The sequence below is a fragment of the Aythya marila genome (assembly GCF_965140915.1).
Source record: "Aythya marila genome assembly, chromosome: 16".
Lineage (NCBI taxonomy): Eukaryota > Metazoa > Chordata > Aves > Anseriformes > Anatidae > Aythya > Aythya marila.
In genome coordinates, this window is record NC_139057.1 from 11577207 (window position 1) to 11598838 (window position 21632).

The 21632-nt window shown below is 47.8% G+C and overlaps 2 protein-coding genes across 3 annotated transcripts in view; both read right to left on the reverse strand.

The window, feature by feature from the left end:
• Window positions 1–1525: 1525 nt before the first annotated feature.
• LOC309884315 (protein FAM83D-like) lies at window positions 1526–7314 on the reverse strand. Its single transcript, XM_082773150.1, has 4 exons — window positions 6829–7314; window positions 4159–4326; window positions 3064–3188; window positions 1526–2705 (listed from the first exon to the last, which is right to left on the reverse strand). The coding sequence occupies exons 1-4, from the start codon at window positions 7273–7275 to the stop codon at window positions 1751–1753; spliced, it is 1695 nt and encodes a 564-aa protein (XP_082629276.1). The 5' UTR covers window positions 7276–7314; the 3' UTR covers window positions 1526–1750.
• A 412-nt stretch (window positions 7315–7726) lies between these two features.
• PPP1R16B (protein phosphatase 1 regulatory subunit 16B) overlaps window positions 7727–21632 on the reverse strand; it is a 58120-nt gene continuing 44214 nt past the window's right edge. For both annotated transcript variants that reach the window (XM_082773248.1, XM_082773249.1), the window contains exons 4-11: window positions 21240–21385; window positions 19144–19247; window positions 18740–18864; window positions 17126–17251; window positions 16717–16792; window positions 15449–15578; window positions 14562–14730; window positions 7727–13914 (exon numbers count right to left, since the gene is read on the reverse strand). In XM_082773248.1, the coding sequence (XP_082629374.1) occupies window positions 13393–13914; window positions 14562–14730; window positions 15449–15578; window positions 16717–16792; window positions 17126–17251; window positions 18740–18864; window positions 19144–19247; window positions 21240–21385 (1398 nt within the window). In that variant the 3' untranslated portion in view covers window positions 7727–13392. The remainder of the gene's footprint in view (window positions 13915–14561; window positions 14731–15448; window positions 15579–16716; window positions 16793–17125; window positions 17252–18739; window positions 18865–19143; window positions 19248–21239; window positions 21386–21632) is intronic.

Genomic DNA, 21632 nt, shown 5'->3' on the forward strand with positions numbered 1-21632 from the left:
AGAATACCACATCAGGTTGGTCACTAAACTATTGTCACACAGGTCTAAAGAATAATATCACAGGTCAGATTTCAGAGAGAACTCGGAAAAACTCACATACTACTCAAAAAAAAAGAAAAAAAAGTGATCCATCAAGCATGGACACATGCACAGTAATACTAACAAATATTTGCGTAGTGTCTGCAGAGTGACTTAACCCAAGATTCAGTTAGTGTTGAAAGCAGAATATTTTCAAAAGCTAGAAAGGCACTTAACTCTCCTTGAAGAACCTATTAGTGGATAAAATACAGACAGAGCAGGAAACAGAGTACTTCAAAAAGCACAGTTTAGGATAAAAATAAAAACCCAAAATTACTTGTAAAAGAATAAAAACAAACAATCTATAATGCTTTTGTAGTGTGTTTGAGCAGGGGCTTTGTTATGCGTCCTCAGTGATTGTTTCACCACTAGGCTGACCCCAAAGATGCCATTTACAGGTCTCTTAACAGAAGCAAAATCATGGAATCATTAAGGCTGTAAAAGCCCTCCAAGGTCATCTGGTCCAACCATCACCCTATTGCCACTGTCCCCCACTAAACCACATCCCTAAGCACCACATCCAGCCTTTCCTTGAACACCACCAGGGATGGTGACACCACCAGCTCCCTGGGCAACCCATCCCAATGTCTGACCGCCCTTTAGGAGACATTTCTTCTCATAAATTCTAACCTTAATCTCCCCTAAATGGTTCAGAAACCTCCTAGACCAAGCTAGAATACAGCTTGGTCTCAATTCTGGGAGAGACATCGAACAAAAAGCATCTTCTGAAGTTATGCCAAAAGGGGTGTACAACAGGGGCACATTGTAGTGTCTGCTATGAGACACTGAGCTCCAACTATTACCTCATCTCCTGCTCACAAGCAAGATTTGCACCCCCAAACACCTCATTAATACGTTTACATTAATATCCATACAGATCCAATAGGTGCTTCTAGTATTCAAAGCTAAAAGCTAGTTAAATGAGGACAAAGTTCCCCTAAAATAGGTATGGCTGTCTTGGAGTGCTAGGTTGCTACTTCCTTGACTTTTTAAAGATGCTCCTCAGAGAATGTGCACATATATACAAATGTGATACAAATGTGTATGGAGAGAGAGAGACAGACATAAAGTGATCTAACTGAATTGCTGGCTGGCTCAGTACTATTCAGTCCCTTTCAGAATGCTTAAGCAATGGAAAGAGGATGTAGTAAGAGATACACAAGAACCTGCAACTGTTCCAATAGACCCTTCACAACTTTAATGGAAGGGTAATTTTTTTTTTTAATTTGTGAAGTCAGAAAAAAAATAGCTTTATGATTAATTTTTCCCCCTAATGCTGAGTATAAAGTAAAAGTCCCAATTTTAGAAAGGGGAAAAGAGTATGTATTGATAAAGTCATTCTGAGCAAGGTCAGTTGGACTCAGATTTTTCCAAGTTTAGATAACTTAAAGCCAGAGAATTAGCTATCCTGAAGAGTAAACATATTAATGCTTTCTAAGTCAAGTACTATACACCTCTACCACTAATGCATATAAGAGAAACATCTAAGTGGTTACGGTATAAATAAAAACCTGTTCTTTATTACTTAAATTGCATAGTATAAAACAAAGTGCTGGCAAGGGATTTACTCTTGTTGGTATGTGTGCAAGTACCGGAAGGAATTAGAAGAATCAGCAGACAAACAAGTGCATTTTGAAACCCAAACTTCTGTGCTCTGCGTTCAGTCCAGCAGTCATTTATTCAGAGAAAAGAGGGAAACATCTCGGAGGCTGCGCAGGCTGGTGCTGATGTCTCGCCTCTGATTCAGATTGCATTTTCCAGTGTAGTGGTTCATGTAGTTTTCAGGCACACGCCTCCTTCGGGACAGGATGTCCACCATGTGGCTGAATTTCGACCTGATGGTAGAGTAGTGGAATTGCCTCTCCTTATGCAGTTTCTGGAAATACTCTGCCCTGTGACTGCTGGAGTATTCGATGGAACAAATAGAAGAGAGTGAGCTGGTAGAGCTTGTAACAGAACACTGGGACGACGATGAAGACAGCGATCGCAGGCTAGAATTTGATACAGACTTTCCAGGTAGAAAGGATTCTTCTTTTGATGCCCTTCTGTAAAGCAGGGGTGTTTCTGCACACTCTTCTTCCTTTGTCTGTGTCACTGCAGTCTTCAGCAAAACTGAAGTCTGAGTCCCCGTCATTCTAGCAGCAACAGAAGTTTGAGTGCCAATTTCATCTGTTAGAACATTGGTCTGCGTGCCAGCATTACACACCGTCACTGCAGGCTTCTCTTCCCACTGGCCAGTTTGAGTTGATGCATTCTTTCGCTCCGCTGTAGCCTCCTGATCACTGAACCACTCCACTTCGCTGATGCAAGAGTGTTCCAGGTTACAAGGTTTGCCTCTGGGAGTACCTTCAGCCAGATCTAGTCCTTTTAACATTTTTTTGGGAGTACTAGACATCCTGGCAAATTCTGCTCTCAAATTGCTTTTTACAGAGTATTCTTTAGAGGACTCTCTTCTGCTCACCAGATGATCAAACATCCCACTGTTCCTGGATCTTGACAGGCGTTTAGGGCTGATAGGGTCTGACTGGGCATAAAGAATTCTGAACTGGAGGTCAAATTGTTCAACCACTTGACCTGACAACACCAGCAAGTTACAGCTGTTCAGCTTCCCATCGGTCCATGTGAAACTATTGAAAACAAACCAAGACTCACAGTTAAATTTCAGCTCACTTCAACATGTACAGTTACAGGTAACAAGACAAGACTCAGCTTAGGACTGTTGTGCATGAGGGAGGTATCAACTTGAGTGAGTGTTCGCTCTCCTTCAGGAAAACCCCTACGTAGCCATGGCCACGTTCCTTCCTAGCTGTGTAAGCCAACGTAGTTTTCCCACTGTTTTTTCCAGTTTTGTGTTAGTTCCACTTGAGTCAGACAGCCCACTTTATATTTACCAGTACCAAGCAAACAGCAGAGTTAATACACCCTTCCTGCAGAACCTCCCCCTTTTCACAGCATCATCAGGCACTGACAGACCCCAATACTTGCCTGTAGGAGCCCGTTGTCACTCTGATGCCATCAATTAACATGAACTTCTCGTGGACTTTCCCAATGATTTTGGTGCCTGACCTCACGTAGTACGTGCTCCCAGTGAGAGTTCGAACTCTCATCAACTGTTTCAGGAGTGAAGGGAAAGGTAACATCAGATTTCAATTAAAGCTTTGAGCAGTAATTCTGCATAAAAACAACTAGACATGTTATGGACGATAGGAATGAAGTGAGCTTCCTTACATTATTCAGCAAGTGAGTCTTACTAATGCTAGATTTCTGTTAGTTTAAGAGAGGCTGTAGAGTCGGCCTGGAGAGAACTGCTAATTACTTCCAGCTAATTACTGACCGCAAAGCTAGGAGTGCCTCCCCATCCAGAGAAGCTCTCACTTGGGTCAGCACAAGCCTGTCCTAGCCAGGACAAGATGCAGTCACGTCAGCTTCCATTCAGAGGAATTGGGTAAGCCACCTGGGTCACACCATGCAAACCCTGAATTAGAAAGATGTTCCCAAAGCCATGCCACTCTTGAGCTTCCTGTCTTTGTTTTCCTTGGAGTCATTTTCCTTAGCAAGCTCAAGGAACCCATTCTTGGTTTAGAAAGAATAAAGCTACTTAGATCTTGCAAAATTAAGTGCTTGAAGATAGCCACTTTGTCAGGACGCTCCATCCAGCACACTGGGGAGCTGCACAGCCTGGCAGTAGCTCCTACATACTGGTAGCATAGGGTAGAAGTAAACGTGCCTTTTCTGTATGGTTTTCAATGAGTTTGTGAGCAATTTAGGAACATTGTTTAGTGGCTGATACTGGTGGTAGGGTGATGGTTGGACCAGGTGATCTTGGAGGTCTTCTCCAGCCCTCATGATTCTATGATACTAGCCAGTATTGGGCCTTGATCTTCAGGAGCTGAGAAACATTTCAAAAACCAAAACAAGACACCACCATGCTTTTACTTCAGTTACCAGACAGACAGGATGCTTCAGTCTTCCAGGGAAGTCTGATGATTTACAGAAGGGTGTCTGTGATGTCCAAAATCATAAGCAGTAACACAAGAAGTAGAAACAAACCACCTCCCCTCCACCATGTTTAGTACTTACACTTTCCTGCTCAGGACAGACTCCTAAATTCTTGCACATTTCCAAGAAGTAGGGTAGAAAGCCCTGGTCAAGAAGGATATAGACAGGGACCTTGCGCTTGTTGTAGGCATCCTGAAGGTCACTGAAAATATCAGTATCCGTGAAGGAATCCATCACAATGGCAATTACCTGTAAAGAGAAGTGGCAACACTTGTTTAAGAGCTTTACCTTACACAAGGCAAGACCATTGCCTCCCCCAACCGTTTCCTCCTGCTGTACTGTCAAGACCAAATACATATTTCTTTGCCCTGCTGCTTTGGCCTTGGCAAGTTTTAAACAACTCCTACATTCTCCCAATGTTTCTGTAAATTCATCATGTCCTGGTGTGCAAAGTATGAGACTGAAGAGATTTTTCCAACATCTGCTGCAGCGTTTGTGCACAGCCTGCTTTCCTACCTCACCTCCCATGAGCTGACCGTTTCTTAAAACCTGGGAAGCTGACACGACAGTCAGCAACCCCGACAGGCCATCCCCACTCCTGTGCTTCCCGAGTGTCAGTAGCTGCAGGGATTATGCTGAATGAGGAACTGCCATATCCAAAGAGCAGTTCTTATAGAGTAAGAAAGAGGGAGGTTTTAAACTAAACCTTACCAGCTTGTGCCTCCTGCAAAGCATTCTCAAGACTCTCTTCTGTGGCAAACCCGCTGCAGACAGCTGCTTCCCCCAGGAGAATTAGCTCAAACAACCTCTCGGTGTCACAGAGAAACATCTCAGACACTCACTGCTGTCTCTTCAGGCCACGCACCCCTATGTGAATTACCATGACAAACTAGTTCTGCAGCAACATAATAAACTGAATACATCCCATAAGAGTCTGGAAATGGCATATTCCAAGCGTCCACCCAAAACCCACACAAGAAAGCCATCCAGCTGCCCAGGAGCAGATGCAGACTTGTACTAACAATTCTTTACAGCAGGCAAGTCCCAAGATGAAGATTTCCTTCCAGTGGGCCAAAGATAGAACGGTCTTACATTTGCAAACAGCCTCCCCATTCAGAACACCACTGTGTGCCATTTCTGTGCTAGAAACCCAGCCCTTCAAAACTGGGAACATGCAGCCGCGTGGGTGCAGACACAAAGGATCTGGCTTCACGACTTCCCGTATTGTTCCACTAGACCAGCATCAAGGACACCAGTTGCAGAAGCGCAGCAGTGCCTGCCTGTATCAGATAGGGCGTGCGCCCTACTGCCACATGCCCAAGGCATCCATGCACGCAACACAGCTGCTGTGTGTGGCATCGCCTGTGCTCAGAGGAAGCGTTTCCCACAAGAACAGACTGAGCTTCGCATTCACACCTGTGCCCTGCTCCTCAGGGGATTGGCTATAAACAGATGATTTCTTAGTTATAAAAAACACAAACACACTGGTATTTCTACATAAAGTTATTTCACACCTGTGCTTCTTACATATCTCCTCTGGTCTTCTCCACCCTATCACTACACTAAATGCCAAAGTAAGATAGAGAAAATTAAGGTACTCTTGATGAGACCAGGTGAGTAAGCTAACTCCTGAGAACAGAACGAGAGGTACACAGTTCACAGTAAGCCCTTTGGAACACAGCTGCCTTCAAATGACTACTCAATTGGAAGAGCATTTGAGATCTAATCCCAGAATTATAAACTGAAAAAGAAATAAAGTTGTGCTCAAAGTGAGCAAGAGTACAGTGATGTGTGTAGGAGGTAGAGAAAACATTTTTCTCCTGAGCCATTCAGGATAGCAGAGGCAAGACAGCGACAGTGCCCAAGTTAGTCTGTCAAGCCAACCGTATTTTAGCAAGCTGAGAAGGAACTACACAGCATCTGCAGCTTTCCTGCTCCTCACATTAACCCTGGGAGCTCAGCTGCAATCCCACAGCTGCTCACAGCAGCTCAAGTGACAAGGGTCAGAATTCTCCCTGTTCCACACCCACAGAGCTGCCTCCCAGGCCAGGCAGGCATGCTGCAGTGACCAGCACAGCTTGGTGGCTGTTGGCTCCATGCGAGGGAAGATGCTTTGGCCAGATGCTACAGGCAAGAACATGACAAGCAACAACAGCTTTTTGGAAAAACAGCCGTTTTCACGGGGTTTGCTTGAACCACCAGGCTGCTCACAGCTACCTGATACAGGCCCTTTGCCAACACATCTTTGTCTGCAACAGCTTCTGGCAAGAAGCCCACGCTCCTGTCATCCTCACACGCCCCAGGCTTCTGCTCTCGGGCAGGCTGGGACCCGGCTCGTCGCTAGCTCTGGGTGTGCCCGTGTGAGCACCTCAGCCACAGCCAGGCGTTGCTTCACCTGGAGAGGAAGCTGTGCTTTAAATTCTGGCCAAGCCAATCGAGTGGCTGCAGGTGGGGAAGGAGACTCCCTCCTGGGATTGCAGTTAGAGCCTGCAAGCTCAATTAGCGCTGCGAGTTACGGAGCACAGTTACAAGTTACTCCTCAGCACGGCTTTTCTAGGCCATGCCCTGAGTCAGATCAAAGCCACTGTGAAACGGGAGCCCCGCTACGAGCAGCTCCGCACAAAGCCTTGGGTCAAGCCGCGAGCACAACAGCGACGAGAGGAGCTGCAGGCACTGCTGCCAGCACCGCCTCGACACGGGAGGGCTCACCGCAGCCGAGCACCCCCGGGGCCGTGCCCGCCGCGCACCCACCTGCCGCGCGGAGCGGATCTGGCGCCGCACCGCCTCCTTGCAGCCGCAGCCGCCGTCCCCGCAGCCCGGCTGGAAGTGCGCCTCCACCCGCGTCAGCCCGCGGAAGGCGCCGCCGGCGAAGCCCGGCCAGCCCAGCTCCAGCGCCGGCGGCTCCACGTCCGAGCGCTCGGGGAAGTAGGTGAGCGACGAGGCGGCCGGCGAGGCGCCGAGCGACGGCGGCTCCTCCTCGGCCGCGGCGGGCGGCACGGCGCCCCGCGCGATGGCCTGCACCTCGGGCTCCGACAGGAAGGGCGGCAGCTGCTCCCGCCGCAGGAAGGCCCGCAGCGCCTCGGGGCCGCCCGCCACCAGCTCCTCCAGCGCCAGCCGCTGCGCCTCGCTGTACAGCCCCGGCCCCGGCTCCGGCCAGCGCCCGGCGCCCTCCTCCAGGCACTGCGACGGGTTGGCCATGGCGCGGCTCGCTGCCCGCCCGGCCCGGCACGGGATGCTTTATAGCGCCTTTGAATCCAAACAGCCCCGCGCCGCCGCCGCCACTGGGGCAGCCGCGCTCCGCCTCTGCCGCCCGTTGGCTGCGGGACCCGGCGCGGCCCCGCCTGGAGGCCGGGCCCGGGCTCGGAGCCGCGCGGCCCCGCGCTCCCCTCAGGGCCGGGCTGAGGCGGCGCCGCTGCCCTCACAGGGACCGGGCTCAGCCCGCAAAGCCCCCGTCAGAGCCCCGGCCTCCAGCAAGGGCAGCCGCGGTGTGGGCCTTCCTCCCCGGCCCCATAAGGGCAGGAGAAAGTTAAAATTTGTCACACCCGCCCCTGCCCGGATTTACCCCTCCTGGCAGTAACAGCCACAGGAGCGGCAGAGTCACTCAGGGAGAGTCCCACACCGTCAACCAAATAAATGAAAACCCGCGGGCTTTTCTGTATTATTAAAAGAAATTTAATATAATTTTTAAATTAAAAAATTCAATCTCTATTAAAGACACAGGTCAGGTACTAATACTGTCAGACATACCCTTTTGGCATGGGTTTTACATACAATTTATGATTTTATGCATTGCTTCAACATGTTAAGAAACCATCTCTTCATACTTACAGTAGCAATAAAGTCAGTTCCATACAATATCAAATATCCTTTTTTTTTAAAAAAAAAAAAAAAAGTTTTAAATATATTAGACTCTGATTGCCAAAATGCCATTTTATACACAAAGCTGCTAATACAATATACAGTTCTTACATTATTTTTTTTTTCACATAAAATACATTTCATCAAGTTTTATTTGTACATCCTTTACTACTGATCGATGGAATTAGGAATTATTGCAGAAGGCGTGCCATCGAGTGTCACCTCCTGTACACGCAGCGGTCGCACGCAGCCGTACAGGGGCTGCTGGCGCTGCCATAGTTCCCTCGTCCCCTCTCGACGCCAACAGCGCGATCCACAGGCTGAACGTGCCGAGGTGGCAATGCTAAGGCTGCATTTGCACCATTTTAAAACCCGTATGTCCCGGTCAGGTGGAGACAATTGTATTGGTGTAGATTTGGAACAGGTCTCTTGAGCACTGTCTCCTCTACCACAGCTTCTGCAGTTGAAATACAGCAAAATATTCCAGGCCCTATTTTTGCCATGGCAGATGTTGCCTGAAGAACCCAGTGGTATTCGAATCATGCGGGGCCACTGACAAGTCCGTTACCAGCATGGCCAACACCAAAACAGCAGAATAAAGCTGAAGAACAACCAGGAACAACGAATTATGTTGTACAGCCACAGACAAAACTAAACTAAATTCCAAATATTAACTGTTCTGTGGTAAGATGCTAGACCTTGCTACTCAAATATCTTCTGGACTCTGTGGAGAACTGCTATAACTGAATAGGCCAACAAGATTTGTTAAATTAGAATGAAGATCCTGATCGTTTCCATTCCCTGTGTTTAGAAATGGTGATCATGAGAGAAATGAAAGAATGAAAATTTCAGTATCCTACATGCTCTGAACTGCTTTCCTCTTGCAATAAAGAACAGCACAGCATAGTCACTGCAAACGTTCCAGAGACCAGAAACCAAATTCATTTCAGCAAGTGTGATAAGGCACAGAAATATCCAGCCATAGGGAGGACACCTTCCGGCAGGTAGACAACAGTAAATCTGTGGCTCACTACAGACCAGTGCTATTGCTTTCTCTGTTAAGATATTCCTATTTCGTGGTATTGCCAATTTTGTTTCAGCATAGATGATTTAGGTAAACAGAAGTCCAAGATTAAAGCAAAAGGACGCCGAACAGAAGTTCTGCCTGTGGGAGATTATAAATGCTTTCACCTGCAACCCCATGAAATAAGACTCGCTCAGGGTACTAGAGAACCCACTGCCTCCACTGCACATCGGACTGATTTGTTATTGCTATTGCCCTGCCATGCTCTTCTCTTCCCTACCAGGAATTCCTCAACCATGTCATTCCCCAACCACGCCTACAAGATGGTGCAGAATCGCATCAGCTGGAGTCAGTTCTTACCAAAACCAGGAGGGTTTTAAGATTCTGGAGCACCACAGAAGTGAGGCTAACTGAGATAAAATCGCATCACTTGGTACATGAAGTACAGACCCGGGTCTGAAGGTCTGAAGCCAAACAGATCCCAGCAATGGTACTGGAGTTCAAGTGGAGTTCAGCAAAGCAGATACACGATTTTTAGATACTTTTTTTGCATCTAAAGTCTTTCAACATGGGAAGTAAAGCTGCTCTCACTAACTAGATAGTTTGCTATAAACACTACGACTAGCACTTTTGGAAGATTTTGCAAGCAGAAGAGTTACTCCCACGTGCAGCTTTGCCTACAGCGGGCCTGTCAGCACACCACAGTGTTCTCAGATCTTTGTGTAGCCTGCACCAACTACAACCTTCAGCTTACAGCCAATGAAAGTGGGACTCTGAGCTGACCTGCCATCTGCATGTAGAGCTTTATAGAACCTAGAGTCACTGAGCACGGTGTAAAACCCCCAGATCTTCCTCTAATAAGCCAAGTGCTTGATATCTTGCCCGTCACAATACGATTCACAGTTTCTACAGCTTTTTAGCAAAATGAAGATCCACTGAATTATCCAAGGTGCCTTCTGCTATGTACTCAAGAGCTTTCCACTGGGATGGTCTTATTAAAATGCACAGGTACTTGAGAGCACCACCATGGTAACATTGCTAAATTTAACAATGAAAAGCCCTGTTGCTAGAGGTAGGCTCCTACAATGCACATACAAGAACATCTATGTTTTTATTGCTCCCCCCAAAGCCTGTTTGTCTCTACAGCACTTTAGAAGCAGGCTGAATGCCCGCTGTACTGAACCGCTCATCCCAGACCTCCACCCAACAGCTCTTCAGGCAGCATAAATCATCAGCTCCTTCCCTGAGCTCATTTGCCAGTGCCCCGTGGGCAGTGACTCTTACATCTGAAATGTCACCAATACAAAAGCATGAATCCATTTTAGGTCACTCTTCAACTGTCTTCCCAAGTCCCACTCTGATGCATTCTGTGCAGTGGAAGATAAATACTTGGCTTGGCTGTGAAACAAATCCTGGGATATTTATCAATTACCAATTCTCTCCTCTGAATGAGAATTGATTACATTTGATCAGACAGCACTTGACTTCAGAGAGTGCTAGCTTACAGTGCTAACATCACAAGAGCTGTATTATGGCCAATTTTACAATTGCAACGCAAAGTCCAATTAATGGGATGCTTTATAATCGAGAATCTGTAGTCTTTTTCTCCTGATAGTAAATCAATTGTTGTTTTGCTCAAATCACAGCTAGAATAATGAATTTCTGGGGCTTCACACATAACCAAAGTGAGGTACCAATGAACTCAACGCTATTCGTCTAGTGTGCACTGGCGTCCTACAGCTTTGCTGTATCAGTAGCTCCCAGTGAGAGCAAGGCTCTAACTACTTAACACCATTGCATCCAGCTGCCTCCTTTTCATGTGCATGGAGCTACGCAGCGTTCAGGGCACTCATAGCACAAAATTCCTCTGAGAAGGAAAACGGCCCCACTCCTCCTGCCTCCAGGAGGGAAGGCATCAGCAGGGCCAAATCTTGCACCACTCACTACCTGGTGAGTAACAGCACCAACATTTGCTATACTGAGTCCAGAATGCTCGTGGGTTTGGATGTGAGGAAGCAATCCCAGCACCATGGGAGAGCAGGGGCATCTGGAAGATCATCTTCCCCCGCTCAGTAACACCCAGGCTACGCTTGGTTTAATCCCAGATAAATTTTCTCTAGGTAAGCAGAAGACCCCCTGTTAACTACACACAGATGCTGTATGGCCTGTCCAGTTACTAAATCATCTTCTTCCTACTGGATGGTCTTATAATTTCCCTTAAGGTTAAGCACAAGGAGTATTTTCTAGTCTTATATTTACACTATGCATTCCAGTGACGGAGGGAGATCAGCTGAAGCCTGCACATTAGCCACAAACAGGGCAGCACAAGCTACTGGCTCTGTGTCAGAAAAAGCCCAACTTCTCTGTTTCAGAACAAACACAGGAACCCCTTAACTGAAGGGAGGCTGCAAAATACATAGATAAATAAATAAAAAAGCAGACCGACTGCTGCCATTTCCCAATTCATTCCTAAACAGGCCCGTGGCCCTGTGACATGACACAGCCAGCCCCAGAGAGGGGCCAGACCTCGGGGCACGCTGCCACAGCTGTGCTGGGAGCAGAGAGAGCCTTCCCTCCCTCCGTGGCACTGCCCAAAACGCTGCACGTGGAGATCGAAGGATGCTTCTGGCTGCCGGGGAGCAGAGGGTAGTGGCTTATGCTCGCTGACATCCTCAGCCAACTTTTTATGGCCTAAAAAAAGGCAAGGCTGTGGGGATTCCCAGAGGGGAAGCGTATGTGTGAGGTGTAATACTGATGTCTAACAGCTGCCAGCTAAAAGGATGACGGGTGGAGGCTGCGTTTTCTGTTGCTCGGCTGAAGCACAATTACACTGCTGCGAGCGTGATTTAACCCACCGATGGCTTACAGAGCCCTGAGCAGGCGTGTTTGCAGTCTGGGATTTCAGCTGCCCAAGATGACATACTCATAGAAATAGTTATCTGTGGGACAGCCCCTGTGCAGAAAAAGGTTTGAACATCTTTCTGCAGATGCAACTTGTTAGCTCAGCTGTAGCCAGTTCCTCGGAGCTGGCTCCCATGGGGCACTTTCCTTTCAACCTCACCCAGGTACACGAGAAACATGACTTGCTGAAACAGCAGGGCCAAAACCCCCTGTTACACCATGCAGGAGTTTCTCAGGTACATCAGAGCTACATGAACTACATCAAAGCGGTGGTGTTGCTGTGCCAACCTCTGTGCAGCAGAGAGGCTTTGCTGAGGACGGTGTGGTGCTGGGTGCCCTGGCACACAGGGGCAGTTCAGCCCCATTCTGACAGCTACTGATGGTGATGATTTCATCACGGGAGCAGGAAAAAGCCAAAAAGTCTCCTGTCCTGCTGCAGCATTCAACTACCAAAGCAATGACTTAACAGTTATTCATCAGCCAAAGACTGCAGGTTAACCCAAGTGTCGTAACATCTAGGGAGGTTAGAAACATTTTCACATTTTTCTAGGTTAGTGCAGGCAAGCCTTCCCTCCTCTTCTCTTCCAAGCCCTGTGGTTCTGGAAATCCAGAAAAATCCGAACACAAAGCACACTGCCCCAAGTATCTGTGTTGAGCATACAGGGTAAACAGAATCAACAGGAAAGTGAGATCAGCAGAAGTCTTTTCAGTTTTAAACAAATTAAAGTCTAAATAGTACAAATAAGTGTTTTAAATTACTTATCCCAATATAGACCTTTGTCAGTATTTTATTGCAGTAAAATTCTATTGCCAGGGCCCCTTATTGCAACACCGGTTTTAAAGCCTGTCGAGTGAAGCCTGTTCCAGGAAGAGTTCTGCTTAAACCCTGACAGCAGTCTGCATGATGAGTTCACACGAGCAGAACAGGACCCAGGCAGCGCACAGTTTCTGATGGTGAGCTGGCACTGCAAGGAGACAACACCTCGCAAACTTCCTAAAGCAGGCACAGCATCCACAGATGCAGGATCCAGCTGCAGGGAAAACAGCTCTGTCCACTCGTGCAAACCTTGTGTTGGGGCCGACCGCCCCTCCAGGACATGTGCATCACCCAAGAGTGAAAATTCAGGTCTGGACTGCCACCCTCCAAAAGCGTGGTGGCTTGCAGCAAGAGACTCAGATGCAAATATATTTTAATTCAGATCATTTCTTCTTTCCAAGCCATCCCATGACTCCTCAAGGATGGGAAAGCAGCTCATACTTTCTTCCCCAGGGGGAAAGACATGGGCATCTCTTTTGACATCATACCGATGCATATCCCTTCCTCTCCTGGGAGCCTTGCTCCACCTGCATTACTCATTCAACTTCAATGGAAGTAATTGGCAGGGTAAAGTACAATTCAAGATGAACGAGGTGACACAGTCAGGATGTCCGTAACCAGATCCTCCCCATGGAATGCCAACAACCTGGCCACAGTGATAGATCCAACCAGCCCACCCGCTTCTCGTTTCCTCTGGGGCGAGTAGCAGGTGAGACTAGGAAATTCTGCAGCACCCATGCACCTTCTCTTCCATTTCCTCCATGGGAGCTTTGAATTTCAAGAGGGGTGGCTCACCACTGGACACCGTGTAATACACCGAGGTCCCATTGGAGCTGTAGGGAGAAGTCCTGGATCCGATTAGGTGCGACTTGGCCTCGCCCCCGTTTTCAGCAACTCCTCCCATGCCGCTGCCGAAGTGGGTGCTGAGGAAGGGGTGGTTGAGGAGCTTGGCCGCAGCCCGCTGCCGCTTCAGTTCCGAGAGCGTCTGGTGGCCGTGCTCCTTGTAGGTGCCCCAGAACTGCTGCGTGTCGGGGAGCCCGGGGTTGCCGTAGGGCAGCACGTGGCCCGGGCTGCCGTCGGGGTCTGCGTGCATGCTCCAGATGTCCCCGTTGGAGAAGGTGTACTGGTACGTGCTGGCCGATGCCATGAGTCCATTCTGCAGGGGGATTTCGGAGTCACACTGGGTGCTCTTGTTTGCTAACTCTGGAAGGAGGGAGGAGTTCTCCAGCACTGAATTCTGTAACAAGAAGACATTAAAGAAGAGCGTCTTCCCCTGTTCTCCACGTACAGTTCATCCCTGTGACAACTTCCTAAGCCAGCTCACACTCAGTCTGTCAGCCAGAGGTACTGCAGCAAAAACACCAAATTCACCCACCAACAGGAGCCTATGATGCTGTGAGCACCAACCAGGGGCTGCTCCCAGCCAGGAACACGGAAATGTTAGCACAGAAGGACTCAGAAAAAGAAAAATGGATTGAGTGACATGCATGTGCATAGAACATTACAATAACTCAATTAAAAACAAGTAAGTGCAAAGCAATATAGAAATTCCTTTGTGATTACCCGTTTGTTAGCTCTACAGAGAAATGCATGTGTCATAACTAACTGCTATTTTTTCTGAACACTCTGGTTCACTAGGGTCGTATCTCAAACCTATTTAAGCAGCTGTAAATCCCAAACAGCCTTTTCACTGTAGTGAGATATTCCTGTTTATACTAAGTGAGAATTTGGTCTTTTGCTTAAATCCGATGGATAATAAATAATAAATAAATAATAAATGTTTACAAATTTTTCAGCCACGTCCCACCCCAGGGCACCCACTGCTATTGAGCCTGCACTACCCGCCCTCCTCTGAAACTCTTTAAGACAACTGAGATTCCTTACGGGGTCTGTGTTCTCCTGGTCAGGCCGAGTCTCCCCTATTTCTCCAATGAGACCCGAATTCCTTCCTTCTTCTGCAGCCCCCAGCTGCTGCCAGACGATGGCCTCTTTCTCGCACTCCTTCCTGTAAAGGTTTGTTCGGTCCGACAGGCTGGCCCTCCTCACCACCTTCCTGCGGGACATGGGGAAGGAGCATCAAAGCTGTGAGCAGGATACAGAACATCTTACCCTCTAACTCCTCTCACCTCCTCCTCGTGCTTCAAGGCATCTCCCACTGGAAAGTAACGTGAATTTAGCTTCCTGGCACCCACACAAAGCAGACAAAGGCACTAGTGTGGATATTAAAGGTGGGAGGAATTTTAAGTTTTAAAGTAGTACTGCAAATGTGGGTTAGAGCTCACACAGCTCACCTGATGGATCTACTCTGCAGCCAGGGGAGTAAATACAGAGGGAAAGGCCCGTGAGACGGGGGAGTTCTGTGGTCTGCAGGACTGCTTTGATGTCTAGCAAAGGTCTTATAAAGGCATTTGCAAAGTGTCTGAACACAGAATCTTGGCCATGAGAATTTATTGCTCTCCATTCCCCTTCCCCTCCGCCTTCCTCATTAAAGCTGTCAAGAAGCTCAAGTTAATCCATCTGAAGCGCTGATTCTCAGTCCCAACATCCAGCGGTCCAGCAGGGGAAATCCTCACCACCTGGCTCTGTTCAGGGCAGCTCTAAAGAATCCCTCGTCAGAGGAGCTCTGCCTTCCACTGACAGCCAGCTTCTGCCTTCCAGAGTGTGCTCCAAAAGGGCAGACGGGCTCGCTCTCTGCACGCTGCCCGCGGGGTGCTCACACCTGGGGGGCCAAGCAAAGGCGCTGGGTGACCTGTGGGGAACAAGGCACTCACCCCCGGCTGCCGGTGCTGGAGGTCCTTCGGCTCAGGGAGGATTTGTGCCTCATCTGCGACTTCATGATCACGTCGTGCTTGTGTTTCAGCTCCAGAAGTAAGACTTTGAATTCCTCTTCCTCACAGAGATCTACGGGGCACACAAACCAAGCCATTAGTCAGACCATTCACACATGGCACCATTCACAGCGTGGTACCACCTGCGTCTTCCTAGTATATACAACTCCAAACACCAGGAGGAGGAGAAAGGAAATTTAAGCAAAATATGCTTAGACACGTTCATCTCCAAACAAACTGCAGGAGGCACAACGGTTTGGGCACCTAAGTGGGATCAGAAAACAAGAGCTGCTCACTGTGACAGCGGCTCAGCTTTGCAGTGATCCAGCTATTCAGCTAGGTTTTATCCCATCTCTAGCAGTACATTCTGCCTTTACCTGTGAAGGGGTGAAAGAAATATTGACCAGTGTCTCAACACTTCAAGGTATGAGGAATAGAAATTTCCTTAATTACCAGACTGCACCTCCCCTGGTTATAGCATTTTTACTTAAGTCTCCAGAATTTAAGACTAGACAAATGCAGAGCAGGTCAGGGTAGAAGATGAGAACATCCATCCTTGTAAAAAATCCTGTAGAAAAATGAGGATGCACAGATTTTGCAATTAAAAAAAACCTTCATGCCAAAACCTTAACGCTCAGAAAACGTTTTGCCAAAAGAAAATGTGGCACAAGATAATAATAGACATGGTAACATGCTAACACTGGCATTTTTACTTCCAATCTGTTCCAGGACTTGTGTGTTTTCTCTTCCCTCTCCAACCCTAATAGGTCGCAGCACTTCACTTCATTAAGGCAGAACTAGAGACACACAAGTTTTAGGGCTGCACTCAGCTTTAGAAGTGGTACACCAAACCCTGCTGCTGTGGGGTAAGCCAGGTCTAAGACCATGATGCAAGAGCAAGGAGACTCCAAAGCACAGGAACAGAGAGATGACATGAGTGTGGACAGACAAGACAAAAGCTTGGTGCTTGAGAAATTCATTCTCCCTTCTTTTTTTGAGCAGGAAGAAGCATTTTCAGGAGTAACAAAGTAGGCTCTTTAAAACTTCAATCCCTGTTAAAGTCCCTATAACTTTGATTCTAGACACCTGAAAAATGAAGTGTTAATGCTTCTGAAAACACCATCGGAAGACTCCAGCAGGCTTAGAGGCAAAAGCTTCTAAAGGATTTTCTTAATGACTTTGATCTCGTTATTTAAGATTAGTAAACCCACCTATTGGCATCTCATCCAAAGATGTCCTGGCACTCAAGCTAGCCCCATGGGACACAAGCAACTCAGCCATCTGCATCTAAAGAAACATAAAGAAAACCCAGTTGACAGAGGTATTTTAGGAAATCGTTCCCACCTCAAACTGAAAAGTTGGAAGATGACAAGAAGCAATAGGATGCCTGCTCAACTTGCCTCACATTTTTCTGGTACATGTGTGATGTTAAGCATAGTTTCCACCATTCAACTGCACAGACATTCTCTTACTGAGCTTTCTCAGCAAGAGCTTCTTTTTGGAGCCCCGTGGATCTCACCTGACACCATCCAGCAAGTCCAGCCCTAGTACAGATTGCTTGTTTGTACAGGCGGAAAGAAATATCACCCTCGTACACGAGTTTTGCAACAGAATCCTTACCTGTCCCCAGAAGGCTGCAGCATGAAGAGGTTCCCAGCCGTCCCAGTCCTTAACATCCAGGCTTGCCCCCTGGTCAAGGAGGACTTCAGCTGCATGCAGATACCCGTTGGCCGCGGCTATATGCAGCTAGGAGACAAGGAACAGAGCAAGGACCATGAACATTTTTTCACACTGAGCTTCAGTGGAATTTCCTGGATGATGTCTGACTCCAGATTTAGACATGTTGGGCATTTGGTAGATGCATTCCATCAGGTCAGAAGCAGGTTGGTCCTGTTACTGATGCTCAGCAATACCTGTATGTAATTCTGCTTGGAGAGGAAAGTGCTCAACAGTGCTTAAGATCTCTTACATATATGGCTTAAAACATAATGTTTTCAAGTTTTAAATCAAGGGCTCCTAAGTGCTTCCCAATCAGCACGCAAACAGCACCATCAAAATGCAAACCTGCCAGGGAGAACATCTAAGGTGAACTCTATAGCCCTCACGCCAGAAAACATCCCCTCTTCCCCACTAAGTGCTGTGGATGTGATTTTTTGATGAAACGGTCAGCATGCTTTAGTCAAGACTCCCTTTGTGCAAGTGCACATCTATGCATTCTGTGATTGCTTTCACCATTTGAAAATCAGAAACATTTAAATCCATGGCGACTTCTAGTTAAAGAAGTCTGATTTTTCAGATACTGGCCTCAAACTATACCCATCACTTTGGAGACACGAATAATCATCTCCTGTACTCCACCATGACCCTTCATGTCTCTGAGGATTTTCATAATTGCTGTCTGCTGCTGCCTCTCTGAGCACACCATTGACCTGTACGCCATTCTGAAGGTATGAACTTCATTCAGAGCTCATCCTACTTCAGCTGTGCTAAAAAGGAGCACAAAAGCGTCTTTTCAAAATTTTCCGCATGGATTCTACCTCATGAAGTTAAAACCTCATCTGGAAATAACGTCTGATGCTTTCTGGCAGTTGAATTAATTTCTACATAAATTTGATGGCACGGGGTCATTTCCCCTAGAGGTCGTATGATTTAACAAGGTATCAGTTAATGCTCAGAAGCAGTCTGACAAGCAAATGCGAGCTTGAATCTGATGCTGAGAGTTGTTAAAACAGTTACCAGTTTTCAGGACTGGAAGGCAGTTTCACAGCTAGACCCTCTACGAGCAAGGTGGGGGTGATACAGAAAGGGAAGCCAATACACCTGTTTCTTTTTTTAAATATATAAGCCATTTAACAAGTATTATATGTATAAATTTATATCCTCATCGCAGGATATTTTGAACCTTTCTGTGGAAACTGCTGGTACCAACCACTGTCAGATGCGACACGGGGTCTCAGCAGCCTTACTGTAGGACCTGACCCGTGGGACAAGTGGCGGAGGTCACAGCAACGAGGGATTTGCTTCAGAAAGCTCAGGGTTAGGCACTAAGTTATGTCAGCTGTACTCATGGACAGAGTCTGTTCCTACGTGACGATACTAAAACGGAGGAAAAGATCCAGACAGCTTCCTCCCTCCTTGTACGTGTTGATTTTGTATAACCTCCTGCCACGGGGCAGGTTTCGTAACCCACAGGCTAAAGGAAGGCAGAAGCGAAGCCGCGGCAGTTTCACTCACCAGCGTAGCACCCTGGGCATCAGTCCTGTTCAGGTCTTGTCCAGTCGCAAGTATGTCATGAATGTCACAGATCATGACCTGCTCCGGGGCAGCCCGCATCTCATTGATTTTTTCCTGTGTAATTCCTGTTAAAATTCCAATTGAGGAGAAGAGTCGGAAAGGATCTTTGTCTCCACTGATTGAGCACAATTATACTCATGATTCCTTGTTGATATGGCCTCACATTCTTTCCAGAGGCTGAGGGGACTTCATAATTTAGGAATCAGAGAAACTAAACAGTTCCAAAACATTACACCAGGCAGCAGCTCTCTGCTTCTCTCAGGAGGCAAATCAAGAGCTGAGGAGGTCATTTGAAGTACTACACTGGCCCCCTTTTGAATTCTACATGTTCTCGGCCTCCTTACCCTGATAGGCCATGCAAGTCTCGATGACATCCAGGGTTGGCTCGTCTTCACAGAGGTCGTACGGCATGTTGCCATCCGCATTTACTGCCAGCAGGTCTGCTCCACTGCAAGGGGAAAAAGGTGTCACACGAGAAAGGATTCCCATATTATCCTAGAGCAGACAGTGCCAAACACTGGGATAACGTTTGGCAAAAAGCAGCGGGGGTTTCACAGTTGCCCAAATGTCACCAAGATTTGTTTGAGAATTTAGATTTAAAACAAAGCCATGGAGCTACGAGTGGGGAAGAAGACAAATTCCAAAAGCAGACGAAAGGCAGCCCCTCCTTTGTGGGCTGTGGGGGACACAAGCCACTGAGCCGTTCCTGTCCTCTCCTGGACCTACCACTTGTCCTGGCACTGTACAGACCAGCAGCTTCTCAGGGATAGAAGTGATTTATTTGCTGAATTTCTGGATATCAAAGCCAAGCAACTACCAGGTGCTTGTTATTTGGGCACTTGGCAGCCCTTGAACAAAAAGTTCACGAGGACCGGAGAAGTTGTGGGAGATAGAGGCTGAGTGGTGGAGGGAGCCTTCCACCTAACCAAGGGCACACTGGCAAAAATAAAAAATAAAATAGTAACCATACAAATTTCTGGCAACTGCTGAATTTCTCCATCTGAGAATGCTTCCAAAAGCATTTCTCTAAGCCTTTGTATCACCTCCAGGAGGTACTATTTGGAATGAAAATAGTCAGTTTTATTGTTCACTAGCCTCATATTCTCACATGGTAAAAGAATTTCCTGCACCTTCTGAGCTTTGCCATTTGAGCTAGCTGTTAAGAAGTCCTCAGCTGACCTCTGCTCTACCTTGGCAAGATGGCAGACAACGCCCATTTGCATTTACATTCCTGTTCCTTTACTTTTTTCCCCCTCTCTCTGCCCGAGCAGAGCAAACTGCACTGAAATTCGCACTTGCAGTGTTCCTGTGTTAGTTTAATCAGCAAACAAAAAAGCAAGGAACTGAACATCTCGTGTGGGCTGCCACCTCTGATGGTCTCCCAGGGCTCCAGGTGCCACCACCAGTACCACTGCCTTCCATGGCAGTGTTTAACCAGCCATTTGGTGTGTGAGACCTGCTCCAAAGGACAACTTTCATCATAGCAAACACATCACCCATTCCTCAAAAGTCCAGTGGAAGACTCTTTCTGAGCATGACACCATGCCTGCATCCTCTGCCTCACCTCCTTCATTTTAAGTCAAGAAAGAAGGGCAAAAATTCCCATGCTAGTGTCCCAGATGGCAGCACTGCGGGGAGAAGAGGCCCTCAGGGAGCGGTGACAGGCTCTGCTGCGCAAAGCAGCACGGTAAAACCCCAAAACACATTTTGCCCTCTCCACCATCACCCCGGCAAATGGAGGAGAGGCCTCCGTTTGCAGTCAGGACTGTCTGCTCCAGCAGGTACTCATTAACAGCTGCACGTGGTATGGCTCAAAACGCATCCTTCCTCTTCCTCCTTGCCAACAAGCCCAGGGAAGACACGAGCTTTGTGGCCCTTGAAAAGGCAAGGGGGAGGTCCAGGGCGAGCGCCCTGTGTCATACAGCTGGGGAACAAACGCATTACGAGCAGCTATCTGGTCACTAATTAAGAGCCAGTAAGGCAGGTCAAAAAGTTCAGCCAACTATTCAAGCCATAGGAATCTGCTGTCCTCCTGCATTGGTGTCTGACTGTGGCTGGAAGATCTGAAGCTGTGTTTAAAAGCCTGAGAGTAGGTCGTGCTGGCTGCTCGTATTCCTACCCATCCAGCAAGCGCAGTTCAACGAGCACAAACACAGGCACCTACACACCAGAACACAAGGCAAAATGGGCAAATTTCAGCCCAGTCCTGAGCAGCTTCCTGAAACTGAGTCAGGCCACCTGGGATTTTATTGCATCTCCTCAACCTTTCTGCTCTTCCTCCTCCACCTCCTCGTCCCCCATGCAGGAAGGAGTCCCACGAACGGCCTGTGAGCAGGCAGTAACCACCACCGAGAGGTACCAAGCAGCCCCAGTGCCCACCCACAGAAGCTGCAGGTTAACTCAGACTTGCAGAAAGGGGCAGACACAAGAAGCCACCTACTGCTGGATGAGGATCTTCACCAGGTTGATATGACCACACGTAGCTGCTGCGTGCAAGGGAGTCCACAGCTCGTTGTCCTTGGCGTTGACGTTGGCCCCGTGGTTGAGGAGAAGCTTGACTATCTCTTCGTAGTTGTCTATGCAGCACTGGTGAGGAAGAGATGTAGACAAATTGTTTTGGTTTGCTTTCTACTTTGGGAAGATGAGGGCTCACCCCTGCTCAGTTGTACCACGATACCTGGACACGGGGACCTACTTTATGCTGTGGTATTTGGCAACGAGCCTCGCCAACAGCGTCAAACACCAAGTTCAATACAACCAGGCCAGAAAGACACCGTGCAGAACACCCACATGGTGGACTGAGGGTAACTGGTGTTCTGCAGGGCCTTCTGGT

What these genes read in the sequence shown, in the direction of transcription:
- LOC309884315 (XM_082773150.1), bottom strand. Translation starts at nt 7,275, where the DNA reads ATGGCCAACCCGTCGCAGTGCCTGGAGGAGGGCGCCGGGCGCTGGCCG. An exon ending in AGATCCGCTCCGCGCGGCAG is followed by an intron (nt 4,327 to 6,828) that starts GTGGGTGCGCGG and finishes TTCTCTTTACAG; the next exon opens with GTAATTGCCATTGTGATGGA. An exon ending in GTGACAACGGGCTCCTACAG is followed by an intron (nt 2,706 to 3,063) that starts GCAAGTATTGGG and finishes TGTTTTCAATAG; the next exon opens with TTTCACATGGACCGATGGGA.